General features: G+C 46.2%; 1 protein-coding gene across 4 annotated transcripts in view; it reads left to right on the plus strand.

The window, feature by feature from the left end:
- Positions 1-6,571: 6,571 nt before the first annotated feature.
- Positions 6,572-18,842, plus strand: part of DNMT1 (DNA methyltransferase 1) — a 42,538-nt gene continuing 30,267 nt past the window's right edge. For 2 of the 4 annotated variants that reach the window (XM_045774288.2, XM_045774289.2), the window contains exons 1-6: positions 6,572-6,771; positions 15,047-15,083; positions 16,040-16,147; positions 16,340-16,559; positions 17,181-17,259; positions 18,362-18,437. In XM_045774288.2, the coding sequence (XP_045630244.2) occupies positions 6,587-6,771; positions 15,047-15,083; positions 16,040-16,147; positions 16,340-16,559; positions 17,181-17,259; positions 18,362-18,437 (705 nt within the window). In that variant the 5' untranslated portion in view covers positions 6,572-6,586. Of the gene's footprint in view, positions 6,772-6,955; positions 7,338-15,046; positions 15,084-16,039; positions 16,148-16,339; positions 16,560-17,180; positions 17,260-18,361; positions 18,438-18,842 lie in introns of those variants that run through there. The other 2 variants (XM_045774290.2, XM_087867287.1) reach the window with 2 other exon arrangements.

Genomic DNA, 18,842 nt, shown 5'->3' on the forward strand with positions numbered 1-18,842 from the left:
AAACAATTGCCTATCCTAAAGTCACAAAGATGTTGTATATTTTATTTTAAAAGCTTTCTTGACTTTGCTTTCACATTTAAATGTGGAAGACCTCTGGAATTGAGTTTTGTATATGGTGTGAGGTAGAGATCAAGATTTACCTTCTTCCGTATAGCCATACAATGGGCCCAGCATCATTTATTGAAAAGACCAGGCTTTTCTTGCTGCTCTGCCAGTTGTTTTTGTTTGACATAAATAATCACATGCTCCAGCATCAGCATTCCAAAAAGGCAAAGAAATCTTCCGAAAAACTCCTCTTCCTGCCCAAAGCTCCTACCCTCTAGTTAACATTCCTTATCTCCAGGAAGTTAACCATTCCTTGTTTCTTTCCCAAGGCTTTATATATAAACAAGTAAATATCCAGAATTCTCCCCCCCCTTTTTTTTCCACATAAGCTGTATCCTACTATGCATTCCGTTCTACATCTTGCTTTGTTTCCTACTAGCAATTAAAAATAAACCTCTAAGGGGCGTGTGGGTGGCTCAGTCATTAAGTGTCTGCCTTCAGCTCAGGGCGTGATCCCAGAGTCCTGGGATCGAGCCCCACATCAGGCTCCTCCGCTGGGAGCCTGCTGCTTCCTCTCCCACTCCCCCTGCCTGTGTTCCTTCTCTTGCTGGCTCTCTCTCTCTCTCTGTCAAATAAATAAATAAAATCTTTAAAAATAAATAAATAAAAATAAACCTCTAAGGTATTATATGGAAAAATACCCTTTTGTTTTTTGTTACTGTGAGATCTGTCACTATGTGAATGAAATACTTTCTTTTTTTTTTTTTTAAGATTTTTAAATTTATTTATGTGACAGAGAGACAGCCAGCGAGAGAGGGAACACAAGCAGGGGGAGTGGGAGAGGAAGAAGCAGGCCCCCAGCGGAGGAGCCCCATATGGGACTCGATCCCGGAATGCCAGGATCACGCCCTGAGCCGAAGGCAGACGCTTAACGACTGCGCTACCCAGGTGCCCCGAAATACACTTTCTTTAGCTAAATCTCACTGATGGAGAACTAGATTCTTTCCAGTCTTTTGCTACAGACAAAACTTAGTGAATAGCTGCGTCCACTTCTCACTTTGCGTACGTGCATGACTGAATCTTACGAGATTTCTGGAAGTAGAATAGCTGAACAAGAACGTGTGCATTTGTCATTTTGATGAACGTTTGTAGACTGAACATTTACTGCTGGGAGGGGGAGGAACAGGCATTACACCCTCACCTACGCAGGGTTCCATGAGGTATCATTGTCTTCTTTTTTAAGATTTTATTTTTATTTGAAAGAGAAAGAGTGCATGTGCATGAATGGGGGGAGGGTGAGGGGAAGGGGAAGGGGGAGGGGGACAAGCAGACTTCACGCTGAGTGGGATCCAGACACAGGGCTCGATCCTGAGACCATGAGGACCCTGAGACCATTACCTGAGCCGAAGTCAGATACTCAACTGACTGCCCACCCAGGCACCCCCCCCCCAACTTTTTAAAAAGTAATCCCTATGCCCAACATGGGGCTTGAACTTACCCCAAGATTGAGTCACGTACTCTACTGACTGAGCCAACCAGGTGTCCCTCCATGAGTCTTTATTGTGTGCCAACTATATCCTGGGCACTTTACTAGATGTTGGGCATGGGGAGGTATGACACACCTGTTGGGCTGGGGGAGATCAGGAAAGTCCCCTTGAAGGAGGTGATGGTTGAGTCAAAATAGAAAGAATGGATTAAAGATTTTCCAAGCAGGAGAAATGGGTGTGTAACGCAACAGGGCTTTCCAGGCTAAGGCAACAGCAAATGTGGAAACCTTGCAACAATTACCTGTGGTTATAGAATAAAAAAACCCGAAGTCTGGTGGCTTAGAACAACTCCCATGTATTATGCCTCATTGTTGCTGTGCGTTGGGAATTGAGGAACAAAGTGAGCAATTCCAGCTTGAGGGTCTCTCATACAGTACAGTCAGGTATTGGCTAGGGCTGCAGTTGTCAGAAAGCTTGCCTGGGGCTGGAAGAGCCACTTCCAAAGTGGCTCACTCACATGGCTGGCAGATTAGTTCCTCTTGCCCTGGGACCTCACCACCCGGCTGCTTGAGCATCCTCACAATATGGCTGTAGCTTCCCCCACAAAAACAAGATGGTGTGATGTCTTTTATAACCCAGCTTCAGAAGTCCTGCACTTTCACTTCTACCGTATTCCTTTGGCCCTGGTTCCAAGTGGGAGAAGGCCCCACAAGGGGATGAATACCAAAAGGCAAAGAAGGTTGGGGCCTCTTGGAGGCTGGCTACCACAGGTCTTAGGCAGGAAAGGGCCGGGAATGACCAGGAAGGGGCTCAACTGGGATAAGCAAAGGAGTGATGGTAACAGCTGATGTGGGTGGGGCTAAGTGCATAAGGGTTGGGTTTACTCTAAGAGCACTGAGAAGCCATTCAGGCTCATTCAATGGGTTAGGGAGGAGGTGACCTGATCAGATGGATTCTGAGAAGATTCCTTCCACTGCCATGGGATTCAATAGCTGGGTATGTGGTGAGAGGCCTGAATGGCAGCCCAGGAAGGACGCTGGGCAGGTCATCTGGGAGAGAGGTGAGGATGATCTAGGTTGGGGTGGTGTCCTTGGAGGGGCAGAACAGCAAACTGATTCGAGGGCTGTTTGAAGGAAAAACCTGCTGGGCTTGGTACCAAGCCTTCTGTGACCCAAACAAAGCCATCTGCCTGTTTAAGGGCCCTGCAAGAAGCAAGTGGGTCTGCCCAGCACACTCCAGAGTTGTTTTCCCCAGATCTGATTCCTGGACACTTGAGCCCAGAGAGAGAGAGAGAGAGTGTTTGAGAGGCCTATCCTGTTGTTTCCTGCCCGGCCCCTGTCTAGGGTGAGTGGCAAAGTGTCCCTTTTGAAGCCTAGAGTCTTGCTGCCACCGCCTGAGGCTTTTGCTGGGCCTGGCACCAAACGAGAGCTCAGCGGCCATGACTAATTCCCCAGCATGTGGGTGACTCAGCTCTGGCCTTCTGACTGAGTGGCTCAAGGCATGTGGCTATCTCTCCACCAGCCCTGGCTCTTAGGGCTGCCCTGACCTTGGTTGGGCCGACACGTAGCCTCTGCTGGCTTCTGGAGTATGGCCCTTCAGCTGAAGGCTGGAATGTGGCCTCGAAAGCAGGGAGCTCAGGCCTGATAAGTCTTTCACTGGAGGTGTTCATGAGCACTACTTTGGAGACTGAGAGGTGGAGGCGGAATTAATGCCAGCAAGAGCTGAACTTGGTTTCTTCTGGAAGTTCTGTTCACTTCTCTCAAGGGATGAGCCCAGTTTTAGGTGGGGGAGGGGTTTCCAGGGGTCTAACCGGTCACTCTGGAGGTACTCAGGAGCCATCAGTATCCCTTGGGCAAATCTTGATGTCCCTGAGCCCTTGCCCCAGGTGCCAAACTAGTTGAATCATCCCTCAGTAAAGGGATTACAAAGACAATCACCGAGATGGCGCCTCAGCTAAATGCAGTTGCTCTCCTGGGAGCCAAGGCCCCTGACAAAGGATTATAGTCTATCTCCCCTCTCTCCCCCGTCCTGGGAGCACGCTGTATCTTAAGATGTGTTAGGGCCCAGATACTGGCTTCTGGCTGGTCTACAGGGCCTGAGCCTTCCCTTGGTGACATGGTCTTCTAACTACCACCCCCTTTCTGCTCTTACTCTTTAATCTACTTCCCCCAGCGCTGCCTCTGGGCCTCCAGGAGGCCTGACAACTGACCAGTTGGGGATCACTGTTTTGCATTCCGGCTCTGGAGTTAAAGACCCTTGGATTCATGGTCCCTGCTGCTTACTTAGTCTATGATCTTGGGTAAGCAGCCTCTGAGCCAGACTCCTTTGTGACAAATATCCCAGGGTTAAAAGAATTCCTCTGAAGAGAGTAGTAGAGTATGTAAGTGCTGCTAAAAATACTAATAGCTATTAATTTTAGTCTTACTAATATTTCAGTCTTCCTGGATCCTGCCCTGTATGGATAACCCATTGCAAACAGTCTGAGATACACTTCTGGCCAGGCTGATCTTTCCCCACCGGCTGTTGGGGGAACCTAGTTTATGTGTGTATTTATAAACAAATTGACTTATAAATTCTGCAATATGAAAATGTAAAAATGTACTGTAATTTTAACACTGTTCTGGTGCTTTTTTGTTGCTGTTGCGGCAGATAAATTTTTTTAAGTTTGCCCTCTATTAATGGTTTATTTTTTATTGTGGTGAAAAACATAACACTTACCATTTTAACTATTTTTAAGTATACAGTAGTGTTAACTGCATGCCCACCGTTGGGCTGCAGATCTCTGAGACTTCTTCATCTTGTAAAACTGAATTTGTTTCCACTGAACTACTTTCTTTTTCCCCCGCTCACTAGCCCCTGGTCCCCACCATGGTTCTTCTTTTCTGCAGTTCTAGTGTCTATTTTTATCTATCTATCTATCTATCTATCTATCTATCTATCTATCTATCTATCTATCTATTTGTATATTTTTTAAGATTTTTATTTATTTGACAGGGAGCAAGAGAGCACGAGCAGGGGGAGCACCAGGCAGAGGGAGAAGCAGGCTCCCCACTGAGCAGGGAGCCCGATGCAGGACTGGATCCCAGGACCCCGGGATCATGACCTGAGCTGAAGGCAGACGCTTCACCGACTGAGCCACCCAGGCGCCCTATTATCTATTTTTTAAAGTAATCTCTCCATCCAGTGTGGGGCTTGAACTCACCCAAGATCAAGAGCCATCTGCTCTATTGACTGAGCCAGCCAGACCCCCTTCGTTCTTTCTCTTTCTGAGACTTCGACTACTTTAGAAGATACCTCAGATAAGTGGAATTATGCAGTATTTGTCTTTTTGCGACTGGCTTACTTCACTTACCATCATGACCTCAAGGTTCTTGCAGGTTGTCACAAAGGGCAGGATTTCCTTTTTTAAGGCTGAGTAATCCATTGTATATACCACATTTTCTTCACCCTTCGTCTTTCCAAGGACATTTCATTTGCTTCCACCTCTTGACTACTGTGAATAATGCTGCAGTGAAGAAGGGTATGCAAATGTCTTTTCGAGATCCTGCTTTTAATTCTTTCGAATATATACCCAGAAGTGGGATTGCTAGATCATATAGTAATTCCATTTTTATTTATTTTTATTTTTAAAGATTTTATTTATTTATTTGAGAGAGAGAGAGAGAGGACAAGAGAGCAGGGGCAGGGGGAGAGGGAGTAGCAGACTCCTCGCTGAGCAGGGAGCCTGACACAGGGCTTGATCCGAGGACCCTGGGATCATGACCTGAGCCAAAGGCAGATGCTCGACCAAATGAGCCGCCCAGGTGCCCCCAGTAATTTCATTTTTAAACCTTTTGTTGAACCTCCACTCTTTTCCATGGTGGCTGTACTATTTTACATACCCACTGGTAGTACACATGGATGCTAATTTCCACATTCCTGCCAGCACTTATTTGTGTGTGTGTGTATAATATTTAATTTATATATATTTAATAATAATAAATATATATATATATATTAAGTTTTTTGATAGTGGCCATTCTAATGGGCGTGAGGTGACATATCATTGTTGTTTTGATTTGCATTTCCCTGATTAGTGATGCTGGGTGTCTTTTCATATGCCTGTTGGCCATTTGTGTATTTTTTAGGGAATGGTTTATTCAAATTGTTTGCCCATCTTTAAAATCAGGTTGTTACCTTTGTTGAGATGTAGCTCTTTATTCTGGATATTAATACCTTATCAGATACATGGTCTGCAATTTTTTCTCCATTCTATAGGTTGCCTTCTCACTTTGTTGACTCCTTTGCTGTGCATAAATTTTGATCTATTTTAGCTTCTATTGCCTGTGCTTTCATGTCCTATTCAATAAATCATTGCTAAATCCACTGTTGTGAAACTGTCCCCCCCCCCCCTTTTTCTTCTAAGAGTTCTATAGTTTCAAGTCTACATTTAGGTCTTTAATACATTTTGAGTTAATTTTTATATGGTGTAAGTATCCAATTTTACTTGTTTGCATGTGGATACCCAATTTTCCTAACACCATTTGAAGAGACTATCCTTTCCCCAGGTTCTGGCGGGGTTTTTTTTGTTTTGTTTTGTTTTGTTTTTTGTTTTTAAACACACAGGCTGTGGAAGTGGCCCGGGGCTCACCACACTGGTGATGCTAGCTGTATAGTTTGTGCGTCCTCAAGATTTTCCGCGAATAGCACCTTTTCAAAGATGAAAAGGAAGCTGGGTCCAAATGACCTATCCAAGGTCACTATAGTGAGCATATAGATGGTGTGGGGTTCAAGTCTTCAGTTACAATCCCAAGAGCCCACATGCTGGAGCCGTGTGGGGATGCTCCTTGTTTTATCCCCAGCATACTAGGAGGAATGAATGAATGAATGAACGTCTCAGGCAGGGCTCCCAGCAAACGGCGGAGCTTGGACGAGCCCACAACTCAACGCGGGGGTGTGCGCCCATCTCGCGCCTGCGCGGCCTCTGAGCACGAACCGCTCCAGTGTATCTGCCCGCACATGGTCTGGCCTCTCTCCCTATGGTACGTCCCGCCTTCCCCCACGTCGGGGCCGAGATGGTACATGCCGCCTCAGCTCACCGCCCCTCCCCATTGGTTTCCGCGCGAAAAGCCAGGGCTGCCTCTGCCGCCGGCGCCGCCGTCTCTGCTGCAGTTTCCAAGATGCCTGCCCGCACCGCCCCGGCCCGGGTGCCCACGCTGGCCTCACGAGCCATCTCACTGCCCGATGATGTCCGTAGGCGGTAGGTGCTGCGGGGGTCTGTGAACTCGGGCGGGGGGATGGGGTGGGGTGGAGAAGTGGCACGGCGTTGGGGGTGGGGGGGGTTGCTTCCCCTCTTCGTAGCCCGTGGCTGCTGCTGACAGACGGGCGCGCATGCGCGGGACGGCACGGCGGCGGTTGGCGCGGGCAGGGTGGCACTTCCGGTCGCGCGCACCCCTGGCCGTTTGGCGCCAAAATGGGCCGAGGCCCCTCACAGTTCCCTGGTGACTAGAAACTTGGGGTCACTTCTGATCTCAAAGTAGAGCGAGCTTTGGGTTCTCCTCGGGGATCCCCTGGCTGGAGGAGCCACGGGCTTGGCTCCTGCCGCCAGTCTGGTCACGCAGGAAGTGGGCAGCCCGCGGCCTCAGGACACCCCTCGGCTCGGGCACTTCGGCCTCCACTTCCGGTGCCCGGCCCGCTTGGGGGGTCGGGCTGGTCCGGTCCCTGGGGGTATTTGGGGGGCCCCCCTCGGGACCCCTCGCAGCGCATCCCGATGGCGGCCTCCAGAGACAGACGTCGCCTCTCGGGGCCCGGGCGCGGCCGGCTCAGGTTTGCGACCCCCGTCTTCTTTGGGGGGCTTCCTTCATCTCGGACTGCTGGGGAAGTCGCGTTCTGGAAGGAACTCTCACCATGCAGCGCAGGACTAGGGCTCGGGCAGCATGAAGGCTGAATGGTCTTTTCCAGTAAATCTGTGCCTATGAGCCATGGGCGTCAAGGAAGCCTTGCTAGCGAGAACTGGCTGCAGTTTCGTGTGTGTTCGTGCGCGCGCGTGACATAAGTGGGCATGGGGTTGTGTGTGTGCCTGTGTGTCACACAAGTGACTGCGAGGTTGTGTGTGCTCCACATAAGTGGCTCTGTGTGTGTGTGTGTGTGTGCGTGCGCTTCACAAATGGCCGCAGTTTCTTGTGTGTGCGTGTGTTGCACAGCAGTTCATGTCGGGACTGGCTGTGGCAATTCTGTGCAGGTGGGTCGTGGGCAAGAATACTGGGCCCCTATTTGTGAAGGGCACCAATTTCACTCCTGAAAATGGGCACTCCTTGGAACACTAGTCACTGGAACCTTGACCAGGCATGAACGCTTCAACCGGATTTGTGAGCTGGTTTGCCATTTCCCTATTTCCCTGTGTTTGTTTCTTATGGTTGTGCTAGGCCAGCCTTTTGGGGTTTTGGAGTTGGAGTGTGTGGGTGTGTGTGTATGGGGGTGTGGTATTTGGGGCTCCCTACCAGGTGTTTAAGGTTCAGACCACTTCTTAATCACAGAGGGGGTGTGTCTTGCTGAAGAATCCCTATCTTTATCCTCCCAAGATAGGACTTGAAATGGAATTACGGAAGTCCCTGGCTTGGTGATGTTAGACCCAACAGAGATGTTTGGCCGCAGTCTTCTTTACTCTGGTGGTGGGAACTCTCATCTCCACTGGCTTGTTTGACCTTGGGCAAGTGTCATAAACAGGCTGTAACTGTGGACCACACTAACATGGGCTTTAAACTGATACTGGATGAAATGAGAATATGCCTAGCACATAAAGCCCCACGTGTTAGCATCGTTATTGGCTAACCTAGCTTTTCTCAGTTCTGCCAGTCAGTCACTAGTTGTATATTACACTTGACATTTTCTCATTTAATCCTCAAGAGTTCTTAAGAGTGGATGCTTGTAGAAGTTTACTATGAGGAAGGAAGGATTCCTGCTGATGTCTGCTTCTTGCCAAAAGCTTTCCTTCCAACTAGGGTTTTTGAACAAGCCACTGGCTTAGGAGTTTTCTTGGGCCAGTGCAAGTGTTTGGCTGAATTTGAATGCTCGTAGGTGAGTTCTACCATCCACCATTAACCGTAGGTTCCATATTACTTTGAACCAGAATTGCCTACTGTAGGTGCAGAATTTTGGGTTTCTGCCTTAGACCATGGGGTGGACATTGAAATTGTCTGCTTCTAGGACTTTCAACATCTTCTCTTACATTTTGAATTTCAGTGTACAAAATACATAAACATGGCATTCGACACTCCCTTAAACTTAGAGTTGTAAGTTGAGGTGTAAAATTAGGAGTATAACTTATAACACAAGAGATACTTAAGTCCAGTAGAATACTCTAGGAACAAAACTAGGCCTGGTCCTCATGCTTTTCTGTCATTTTTGCTAACTTGTCTATATTTGTCATCTTTTTTTAAACACATAGTTCCATTAGATATGTAGTAATACCAGAAAGTTTTTTCAGCGTTTGGGTTTTTAAGTCTTTAACTTCGTTTTCGAAGTATAATATGCCCCAAATCTAAAAATTATGCCTTTCAGGACGAGCTACATTTTTCCACTTATATTTCTTATTCTGTCCAAGCCACCATTTATACAAAGTGATAAGTCTCTCACTGGTCTTCCTGTTGCTATTCGAGTCTTTTCTGTAAGTGGAAACTGTGATCCTCTTACAAAAGTTGAATCTGATGGTTTCCTTGCCCCACACACTGCCTGGTGCACTGGTCCTGAAGTCCAGAATCCCTGTCCACTTGCCTGATTGATCCTGTGCTCTTCTCACAAGCCATACAAACCTTAGGTTCTCAGGGCCTGAGACCATGCAGAGCAGCCAGTGTGACACTGAGCTCTATCTGCCCCTTCCCTAAGTTGGCTACTATCCATTCATCCTTAAGCCTGTGCTCAGAAAGACCATCACTTTCCCCCATAACAGGAAGGGTGTTGAATTCTGCTTGTGTGCCCTGCATGTTGCCTTTGCAACCCTGGAGTTGATGGTGATTTGTTTGCCTTATTTACTGTATCTGTAGCTTGGTGTAGAGTAGACTCTGAAAGGCATGCATGCCAGACTTTCCCCTTTAATGAAGCCTGGATTCAAACACAGATTGTAGCAACCTCCTTTGTACAACTCTGATTAGCCTAAGTAATTGTGATGGCTTTTTTAACTGCTAGTGGTTCTATGATTAGATTATGCTGGGTTTCAAGTTCTTAGCTCTAGTTCCATGGCTCCCACCGATTGGGTACTGAAGAGGGCAAATCTGACTCTTCTGTTTCTCCCGTGCAGGAGTATTCTAGAGGTGCAGACTACTGGGGTTCAAATTCCTTCCTACCATAGCTGTAGGGCTAAGTTGTTTAACCTCTTGGTGTTTTTTGTTTTGTTTTTTTTATATTTGTCTTTGAGAGAGCATGCACGAGAGGGGGAGGGGCAGAGAAAGAAGCAGACTCCCTGCTGAGTGGGGAGTCCGATGTGGATTCGATCAGAGGACCCTGGGATCTTGACCTCAGCCGAAGGCAGACACTTAACTGACTGAAGCCACCTGGGCGTTATGAAAACCAACTAAGCTGATAGGTGTAAGTGTGGCAGAGCAGCCCCTGCAAGAAAACCTTCTGTGCTACTTATCACATGGTCAGCTGTATATTTCATTTCCATTAGGGGAGCATAATTTAGAGTAGCAACATGCAGATCTGCTACTGAGGCAGATGTTAATGTAGCAGTGTATACGTGTAGAGATGATGTGTATTCCTGCTTATCATTCCAACCTTCCTCTTTGGCTTCTTGTAGAATGGTCTAGACTTGTTCCTTCTGAGGCCACCTTCACTTTTGTGCCAGGTATCCAGTCCTACTCTTGATCAGGCATTCTTCTCAAGGATTGCGGTGGTGTTCTGTCCTCTTTCATCTCTTGGTATCTTGCTTTTTTAATCCTTTCTATCCCTGGTTTTTGTGATGCTGTTTACTACCAGGGAGCCTCTCTCTTCCCTGAATCCCCCTCCCATCCCCCCCTTTTCTTTTTTTCATTCCTGGACCCTTATCTCTTCCAGTCCTAGGCCCAGCTGCTACAAGTCCTTTCAGCTGGACAGGACTCACATCAGTTTTGATGCCTCTCCGGAGAGCCAGTTTTAATTTCTAGCTGCTGAATAGCCATCTAGTAGCTACTGAGCTACTGTTCACGGAGATGTCACTCTTCACACTCAGGGGCGGTTTACTTTTTCCCCTACCAGAACGTTCTCAATTTCTGATCTGCATTAGTTGTTAATTGCATCCATAACAAGTTATCTTAGTGGTTTAAATAGAACCTAAATTTGTTCTAACGATTCTGTAGGTCAGAAATCTGGTATGGGTCTCGCTGGATGAAATAGTGTTAGCAGGCTGCATTCCTTTCCGGAGGCTGTAGGGGAGAATGTTTCTCCACTCTTTCAGATTGTTGGCAGAATTCAGTTCCTTGTGGTTGTAAGACTGAGGTCCGTCTTCTCTTGCTGGCTCTAACCATGCCCAGCTTCTGGAGGTGATGTATCCTTTGGCTCATGGCCCACTGCCTCCATATTTAAAGTCAGTAAAGCTAGTTCTCATGTCACATCTCTCTCTCACCCTTCTTTAGTCACATCTCTTGAAATGCAGCTGGGAAGTTTTCCTGCTTTTAAGGGTTTAAGTGATTAGTTTGGGCCCACCTGGCTAATCCAGGATAATCTGCCCATCTCAAGGGCTATAACCTTAATCACATCTGCAGAGTCCCTTTTGCCAGTAAGGCAACATATTCACAGGTTCTGGGGGATTAGGGCATGGACGTCTTTTTTTGGGAAGGACTCATTACCCTGCCTACCACAGATACCATCTATAGCCCTACCCCATCTGCCATGTGGCCAGTTACAAGAGGCAGCGTTAATGAAGTTCTGTAACTTCTCTAGTGTGGTCTCCATTCCTGCTGAATCGTATTACAGACCAGCATTTCTAGTTTAGGGCGTTAAAGAGTGATTTAACATCTTGTAATCTCTTCCTGTCTAATCTACATTATGTATTTTTTCAGATTAATTTTCCTAAAACATTTCTCTGATGTCGGTTTCCTCCACCCCCCTCCACCCCCGTGATTCCTTCAGTGGTTTAACTATGGAACAAAATCAATTTTTTAGCCTGATGTTATTGACCTCCCTCAGACTGGCACCCAGCCTGACTTGTGTGGGTTTCTTGGGCGTACTGAGCCTGCTCCCCCACTGTAATGCTCCTGTTTGGGCAGCTCCCCTGCTCCATTCCCACTGAGCGCTCTTCTCCCCTGGGCTAGTCCTTCTGATGCTTTTTATACCCTTGCTCTTCAGAAGCCCTCAGGTTTGAACTGTATTTGCTTTATTCCTTCAGTTATATTTTATTTCCCTTATAGGACTGTGAGGGAAGCAACTAGAAATGAATCATGGGATCTTGGGCTGGAGGGGAGCTAAGGTTTTATCTCTTAGAACATGGCTGCTGTTCTGAGTATTCTACCTTGTCCTTCACGTCTGTTTCTAATCCTCCTGGCCCTGAATGTAAAGCAGATGTGAGGTGGTGCCAGCCTCAGTTTTGCGGGGAAAGGGATGGACTCTTCGGTGAAAGCCGGGGTGTCGGGGGAGGTGCACTGACCAGTCTCCTCCCTGTCACACTTCTGGCTCCTCAGTGCCTGCCCTGGGCTCTGACCTTCCTATCTCGGGCCAGGCAGGTTATAATCCATCTTCACAGGGCAAGACATTTTAGGTATTCTGAAGAGTTTTTGTCCCACTCTGCCAGGCTAAACAATCCCAATTCATGGGAGAGGTCGACGGAATTTGTGTCCAGATGGGTAGTTGTCAGCATTGTGAAAAGGGTACTTTGAAGGGCTTCATAGTCTGCTGAGCATTGTCCTCAACACCTGAGGTAACCTCAGGATCAAGGGGCCGTGTTTTGCCATGGCTTTGTGAGTAGAATGACTGCAAAGTCCGATGGGAGGCTCCTGCAGCAGCGTGTGTGCCTCTGGCTGTGCGTACAGAGTTCTGCAGCTCTTCTCATCTGGCTCTCCCAGACCTGAGTTACTTCGAGGGTACAATGACTTTGAAGGGGTTGCGTGTACTCTGTGTGTGTGTGTGTGTGTGTGTGTGTGTGTGTGTGTGTAGGATATATAGCATATACTACTACTGTGTCTGCAGTTGGGGTCTTCCGTAGAAAGACCTTTCCTGACCACTCAGGTCTGAAGGTCGCTGCCTGGCAGTCCCTGCATCCCATGACCCAGCTCGTTGCCTGGAACAGGGCTTGGCATACAGAAGGTACCTACAGATGTGGTGGGGATCAAAGCTGGAGGCAGGCCCACATGCCCTCCGAGCAGCCTCTGTGTGACATTAGTCCAGCAAAGCCTATTGCTTGCATTCCTGGTTTTGCTGCTCACATTTGCTCTTTGGAAAAACCAGCCTGGGAGACCTCTGTTCTTGCCCTTTTGGCTAGTGATACTGGAGTACGTTGTATGTATGGGTGCTTGGTGGGAGTGTCCAGAGATGGTAGAGGCCTGTCCCTGGCCTGGGCACTTCTTCTCCAGTGACTGATGTTAACCCAGCTGGTTAGACCTGTTCTCCCCACACTGTCCACATTTGGCACCCAGCCTAGGAATCACAGTTTGTCCACTCACCTCCCTTTCATCGGTGTCTTCTGCTCTTGTTCCTTGACTCTTCTCCCCCCACCTTCCCCCAAAAAAGAGAGGCAAGACGCTAATCTTCAGTGATCATATCAGGCTGTGCTTTTTCAGCCAAACTCATAACAATTCTGCACTCCTGAAGGATTAGGTATAAACATTCCAAAGGAAGAGCTCTCTAGTGAGGTGCCAGCCAACAACTCTTCTCACTTCATCTGTCACCCCGAGTGTGGGTACTCCCTGCTGCACCAGATGCCTTTACTTCCCTTTTGTTGTTGTTGTATGTGTTTGTTTAAGTAGGCTTCACGCCCAGTGTGAAGCCCAGTGCAGGGCTTGAACACACAACCCTGAGATCAAGACCTAAGCTGAGATTCAGAGTAGGATGCTTAAGTGACTGAGCCACTCAGGCACCCCTACTTCCTTTTCTTATGTTCCTCATTAGAATGCTGCCACCCCCACCCTGGCCTTTGGAAATGTTAGCTGGCTGTTCCCCATAGCATCTTATGACCCTGGCCCAGTCCTTCTAACACCGGCCACCTTGTGGTGTGCCCTTTCATGGGGTCTTGCCAGACCAACTAGAGGAAGACCACCTGTAGGTCATTTAACAGGTGGACCCCAAGTATATGGCCTGCCTCCATTTTTCCTAGTTCCTTTGGAAATAATACTGTTATAGAGCTCCTCTATTCTCAACATCAGAAAAACTGCACCCTAAAGGGTGGTGGGGGGGGGGCCTCATTCAGATCACAAGTGACTTCTTAATGACCACTACAGGCATTATAGTAGGATTTCTAGCTCACGGGTAGGAGAAAACCACCATGGTGGTTTTTTGTTTGTTTGTTTTTGTTTTTGTTTTAAGATTTTATTTATTTATTCATTCGACAGAGATAGAGACAGCCAGCGAGAGAGGGAACACAAGCAGGGGGAGTGGGAGAGGAAGAAGCAGGCTCATAGCAGAGGAGCCTGATGTGGGGCTCGATCCCAGAATGCCGGGATCACGCCCTGAGCCGAAGGCAGACGCTTTTTTTTTTTTTTTTAATGATTTTTTATTATATTATGTTAGTCACCATACAGTACATCCCCGGTTTCCGATGTAAGGCTCGATTATTCATTAGTTGTGTATAACACCCAGTGCACCATGCAATACGTGCCCTCCTTACTACCCATCACCGGCCTACCCATTCCCCCACCCCCCTCCCCTCTGAAGTCCTCAGTTTGTTTCTCATAGTCCATAGTCTCTCATGTTTCATTCCCCCTTCCGATTACCCCCCCTTTCTTTATCCCTTTCTTCCCCTACCGATCATCCTAGTTCTTATGTTCCATAGATGAGAGAAATCATATGATAGTTGTCTTTCTCTGCTTGACTTATTTCACTTAGCATTATCTCCTCCAGTGCCGTCCATGTTGTAGCAAATGTTGAGAACTCGTTCTTTCTGATAGCTGAGTAATATTCCATTGTATATATGGACCACAACTTCTTAATCCAGTCATCTGTTGAAGGGCATCTCGGCTCCTTCCACGATTTAGCTATTGTGGACATTGCTGCTATGAACATTGGGGTGCATATGGCCCTTCTCTTCACTACGTCTGTATCTTTGGGGTAAATACCCAGTAGTGCAATGGCTGGATCATAGGGTAGCTCAATTTTTAACTTTTTAAGGGACCTCCACACGGTTTTCCAGAGTGGCTGTACCAACTTGCATTCCCACCAACAATGTAGGAGGGATCCCCGAAGGCAGACGCTTAACCGCTGTGCCACCCAGGCGCCCCTGTTTGTTTGTTTTTGTTTTTTTTCCCTGACACTCCTACATGTCAAATTTATTTCCAAAGTTCTTTAAAACTGTGGTTTTCGTTCTTAAAGAGTTGCATAATTGCCTTTCTTTCTCCCCTGTTTTCTTCCCACAGGCTCAAAGATTTGGAAAGAGATAGCCTAACAGAAAAGGTAATCGCCACCTTAAATTTTATTACCAAATGTTACTATTTGACAGATACTTCGTGGCTCATAAAAAGTTTAAGTGGAGTCAGCTTTTTTTCCATAGGTTTTTTCTTAAGATTTTATTTTATTTTAGAGAGTGTTTGTGTGTGCGAGTTGGGGGAAGGGGCAGAGAAATAGAATCTTCAAGCAGGTGCCCCGCTTAGCACGGAGCCCAGTGTAGGGCTTGATCCCACAACCCATGAGATGATGACCTGTGCTGAAACCTCATCAGACGTTCAACTGACTGAGCCACTCAGGTGCACCCTGGCTTTTTTCCGTAGTTTTGAGGATAACTTAGATATTATTCTTTTTTTTTTTTTATAATGATTTTTTATTATATTATGTTAGTCACCATACAGTACATCCCCGGTTTTCGATGTAAGGCTCGATGATTCATTAGTTGTGTATAACACCCAGTGCACCATGCAATATGTGCCCTCCTTACTACCCATCACCGGCCTATCCCATTCCCCCACCCCCCTCCCCTCTGTAGCCCTCAGTTTGTTTCTCATAGTCCATAGTCTCTCATGTTTCATTAGATATCATTCTTAATGTTCTGTGTTAACGTGCTGCTAATCTCTTGGTAACTCATTGATAAGTTTCTCAATCTAGGTTCCACACCATCCATTCTGAATTGTAACTTGACCTGGTCACATTTCTCAAAAGCACAGTTTTTTCTAATACACTGTTATATGTCTCTATCACACCTCCTAATCTTCCCATTTTTCACCACTCTGGAGATGGTATGATGTGATCTTGATGGAAACATCACAAATATGTCTTGTGAATATTCAGTTTTTCAGGCTGAGTCAGCATTGCCTGCCATTTAGTCAGTATTTCGTGACCAGGCAGCTTCACTATCTGTATTAGTCCGTTAGTGACTTGGGAGTTTGGGGACATCTAAACCTATATCCTTCCCTTAGGAATGTGTGAAGGAGAAACTGAATCTCTTGCATGAATTTCTGCAAACAGAAATAAAGAATCAATTATGTGACTTGGAAACCAAATTACGTAAAGAAGAATTATCGGAGGTAAGTCAGTTCTCAGCATCCTGGCATCTAGAAAACATCTCCTCCCATGTAACTCCCATGTGACCAGGGAGGCAGAATAATCCCCATCTCTCCTTGTTACCCAGTATTTGTAAAGGAAATGCGTGTTTCCTTATTCTCTTATTGCCACTTGTTTACATTCACTGCTACTTAAATTATCCTTTCCTGCTATAGGAGGGCTACCTGGCTAAAGTCAAATCCCTTTTAAATAAAGATTTATCCTTGGAGAATGGAGCTCATGCTTTCAGTCGGGAAGTGAATGGATGTCTAGAAAACGGGAGCCAGACAAGTGGTGAGGACCGCAGAGTGGGAATGACAGAGGAAAATAAATCCCCCAAACCCGTTTCCAAACTTTCCACGCCCAGAAGAAGCAAGTCCGATGGAGAGACCAAGTGTAAGACCACTTATTTAATTTTGGTGGAGACTAGCTGTCCTCTTACGTGGTACCAGACTTGGAGCCATTGGTCCCCCCGGGGCAGTACCTTCTGGTTTGTTTCTTGTGTATACTTCCTAATTAGTTTAGATGTATATACTTCTTCAGATTTGTTCTTTCCCAAGTGTAGAGCAGGAGATCCCAAAACATAGCTTAAATTGAGGATGTATACGGTAACAGGAGGTATTAATACTATTTCTAAGTTATATACCTATTTAAGCTAAATGTATAGACTCCTTTGTAGTTGAAGTAACTCTTCTGGAATTGTTAAAAACATACAAGAGTGTGGGACTTAGCGCAGGTCAGGTTCTTGGCCACTTCATCTTTTGATAATATAAGAGGAAGTTGTCTCCTTCTCTGGTTCAGTCTTTGGCCCCTCAAATAAGGGCTCCAGTAACATGGCTCAGCAAACTGGCAGGTGCTAACTGCTACCTTTATCAAGACTATTGTTGGTTGGAATAAAAAGAGAAGGTACTTAATCTTCAGAACCTGATTCTCTGCGCTAGCTTCGTAATGCCGAAGAACTGTATTTGTGAACTTCTTTATTCATGGTGCCGTTTTTTTTTTTTTTTCTTTAAACAGCTGAAGCTTCTTCTTCTAGCCCCAGGATTACAAGGCAAACTACCAGGCAGACCACCATCCTGTCTCATTTCGCAAGGGGGTCAGTATATAATGAATTGACAGCCATCTTTTCTCTGGGCAAATTGTTTTTGGTAAACAGGAATGGAATTAATAGGGTATGATTTAGCATTTTGAGTTCCACATTGCATAGGTTTTCATCTTGCAGTTTTCATTACATACTGATGAAGAGCATTTCTCAACACCTGTATTCTTACTCTTCTGAGAATATTCAAATACATACAAAACTAGCCATGATAGTAAAATGAACTCCGCCACCCCTGCCTCAGGTACCTGTCACCCAGTGTCATCAGTTACCAGCTGGCCATCTTTTCATCTGTACCCCATAAACACTCTCCCAACTGGATTACTTTGAAACCTCTCCCAGACGTGTCATTTCAGTATATTTCTAGATGATAAAATTGGTCTTTCTCTTTTTTTTTTTTAGCAATTCTAGCAAAATATGAATAAAATGTTAACATGTAGCAAACAGTCTCTTTAAAAAGATAAAACCTAACTCTAATATTTTTGTGCTTTATAAAGCATAATAATTCCTGACTGTCAGATACATAGCCAGTGTCTGTGTTTCCTCGTGTGTGGCAAATTGTGTTCACTTGATTTGTTGTAAGCCTTTCAAATGGCAGATTTCTTTCCTCTTTTCTTGCCATTTATTTGAAGAAATTAGTTCATTTGTCCAATAGAGTTTCTAGGTCTAGCTAACTGCATCCTTGTGGTGGCTAATGTCTTCCTTGTCTTATGTTTCTTGTAAACTGGTAGTTAGGTCTAGAAGCTTGAGCAGTTTCCAGCTTGATTATTTGAGACTTTTTCATAGATGGTGTCATGTCTTCCCATCTAGAGGCCTGTGGGGTTTCTTCTGTGATGCCAACAGCTGTTGATCAACATCTAGATCCATGATTTCTTAGGTTTGCAAAATGGTGGTATTCTGACCTGTCACTCAAACATTAAACTTGAAGCCTCTTTCGATATCCTGGCAGTAAGGGCATTTCCTTGGAGGGAGTAAGGCACCCATGACTTGAATCTGTCCTGAAGAGGCTGCTTTTGGGAGGGAGGAATAAAGTCCTGTCATGCCTGTTGGAGGTCTGGTGTCTGGCTGAGCTAACAGTTGGCTTTCCTGTTTCTGACAGCCCTGCCAAACGGAAACCTGAGGAAGAGCAGGAAAAAGCGAAATCGGATGATTCTCCTGAAGAAGAAAAAGACCAGGTAGGGCTGGCGTTTTCAGGTTCTTCACTCTGCCTTCTTTTGGTACATTTGCTGATAGTTCTGACTTCACACTTGGCCTAAGTGGCGTCCCTATGGGTTGTAGGACATAGCAGCATCCTGACCTCCACTCAGTAGACGCCAATAGTAACCTCCCTCTCCCCTCTCCGTTGTAACTACCAAAAGCATCATTAGATACTGCCAGATTGGGGTGAGGGGTAAAATTGCTCTGGGTGAGGAGCCGGATTGAGGGGTCACGCAGGTGTCACTGGACCACCCCTAGCATTGAGGTAGGCTTGACATCCTCTTGTAAGACAGACTGATTCTATTTTTAGAAACTTGATGTTATTCTTCATAACCTTTATTCAGATATTTATAGTTTAGTTGGGTTACCCACTCTTAAGTGGG

Source organism: Ursus americanus, chromosome 14 (assembly GCF_024610735.1).
Source record: "Ursus americanus isolate L20-20 chromosome 14, mUrsAme1.1.p, whole genome shotgun sequence".
Lineage (NCBI taxonomy): Eukaryota > Metazoa > Chordata > Mammalia > Carnivora > Ursidae > Ursus > Ursus americanus.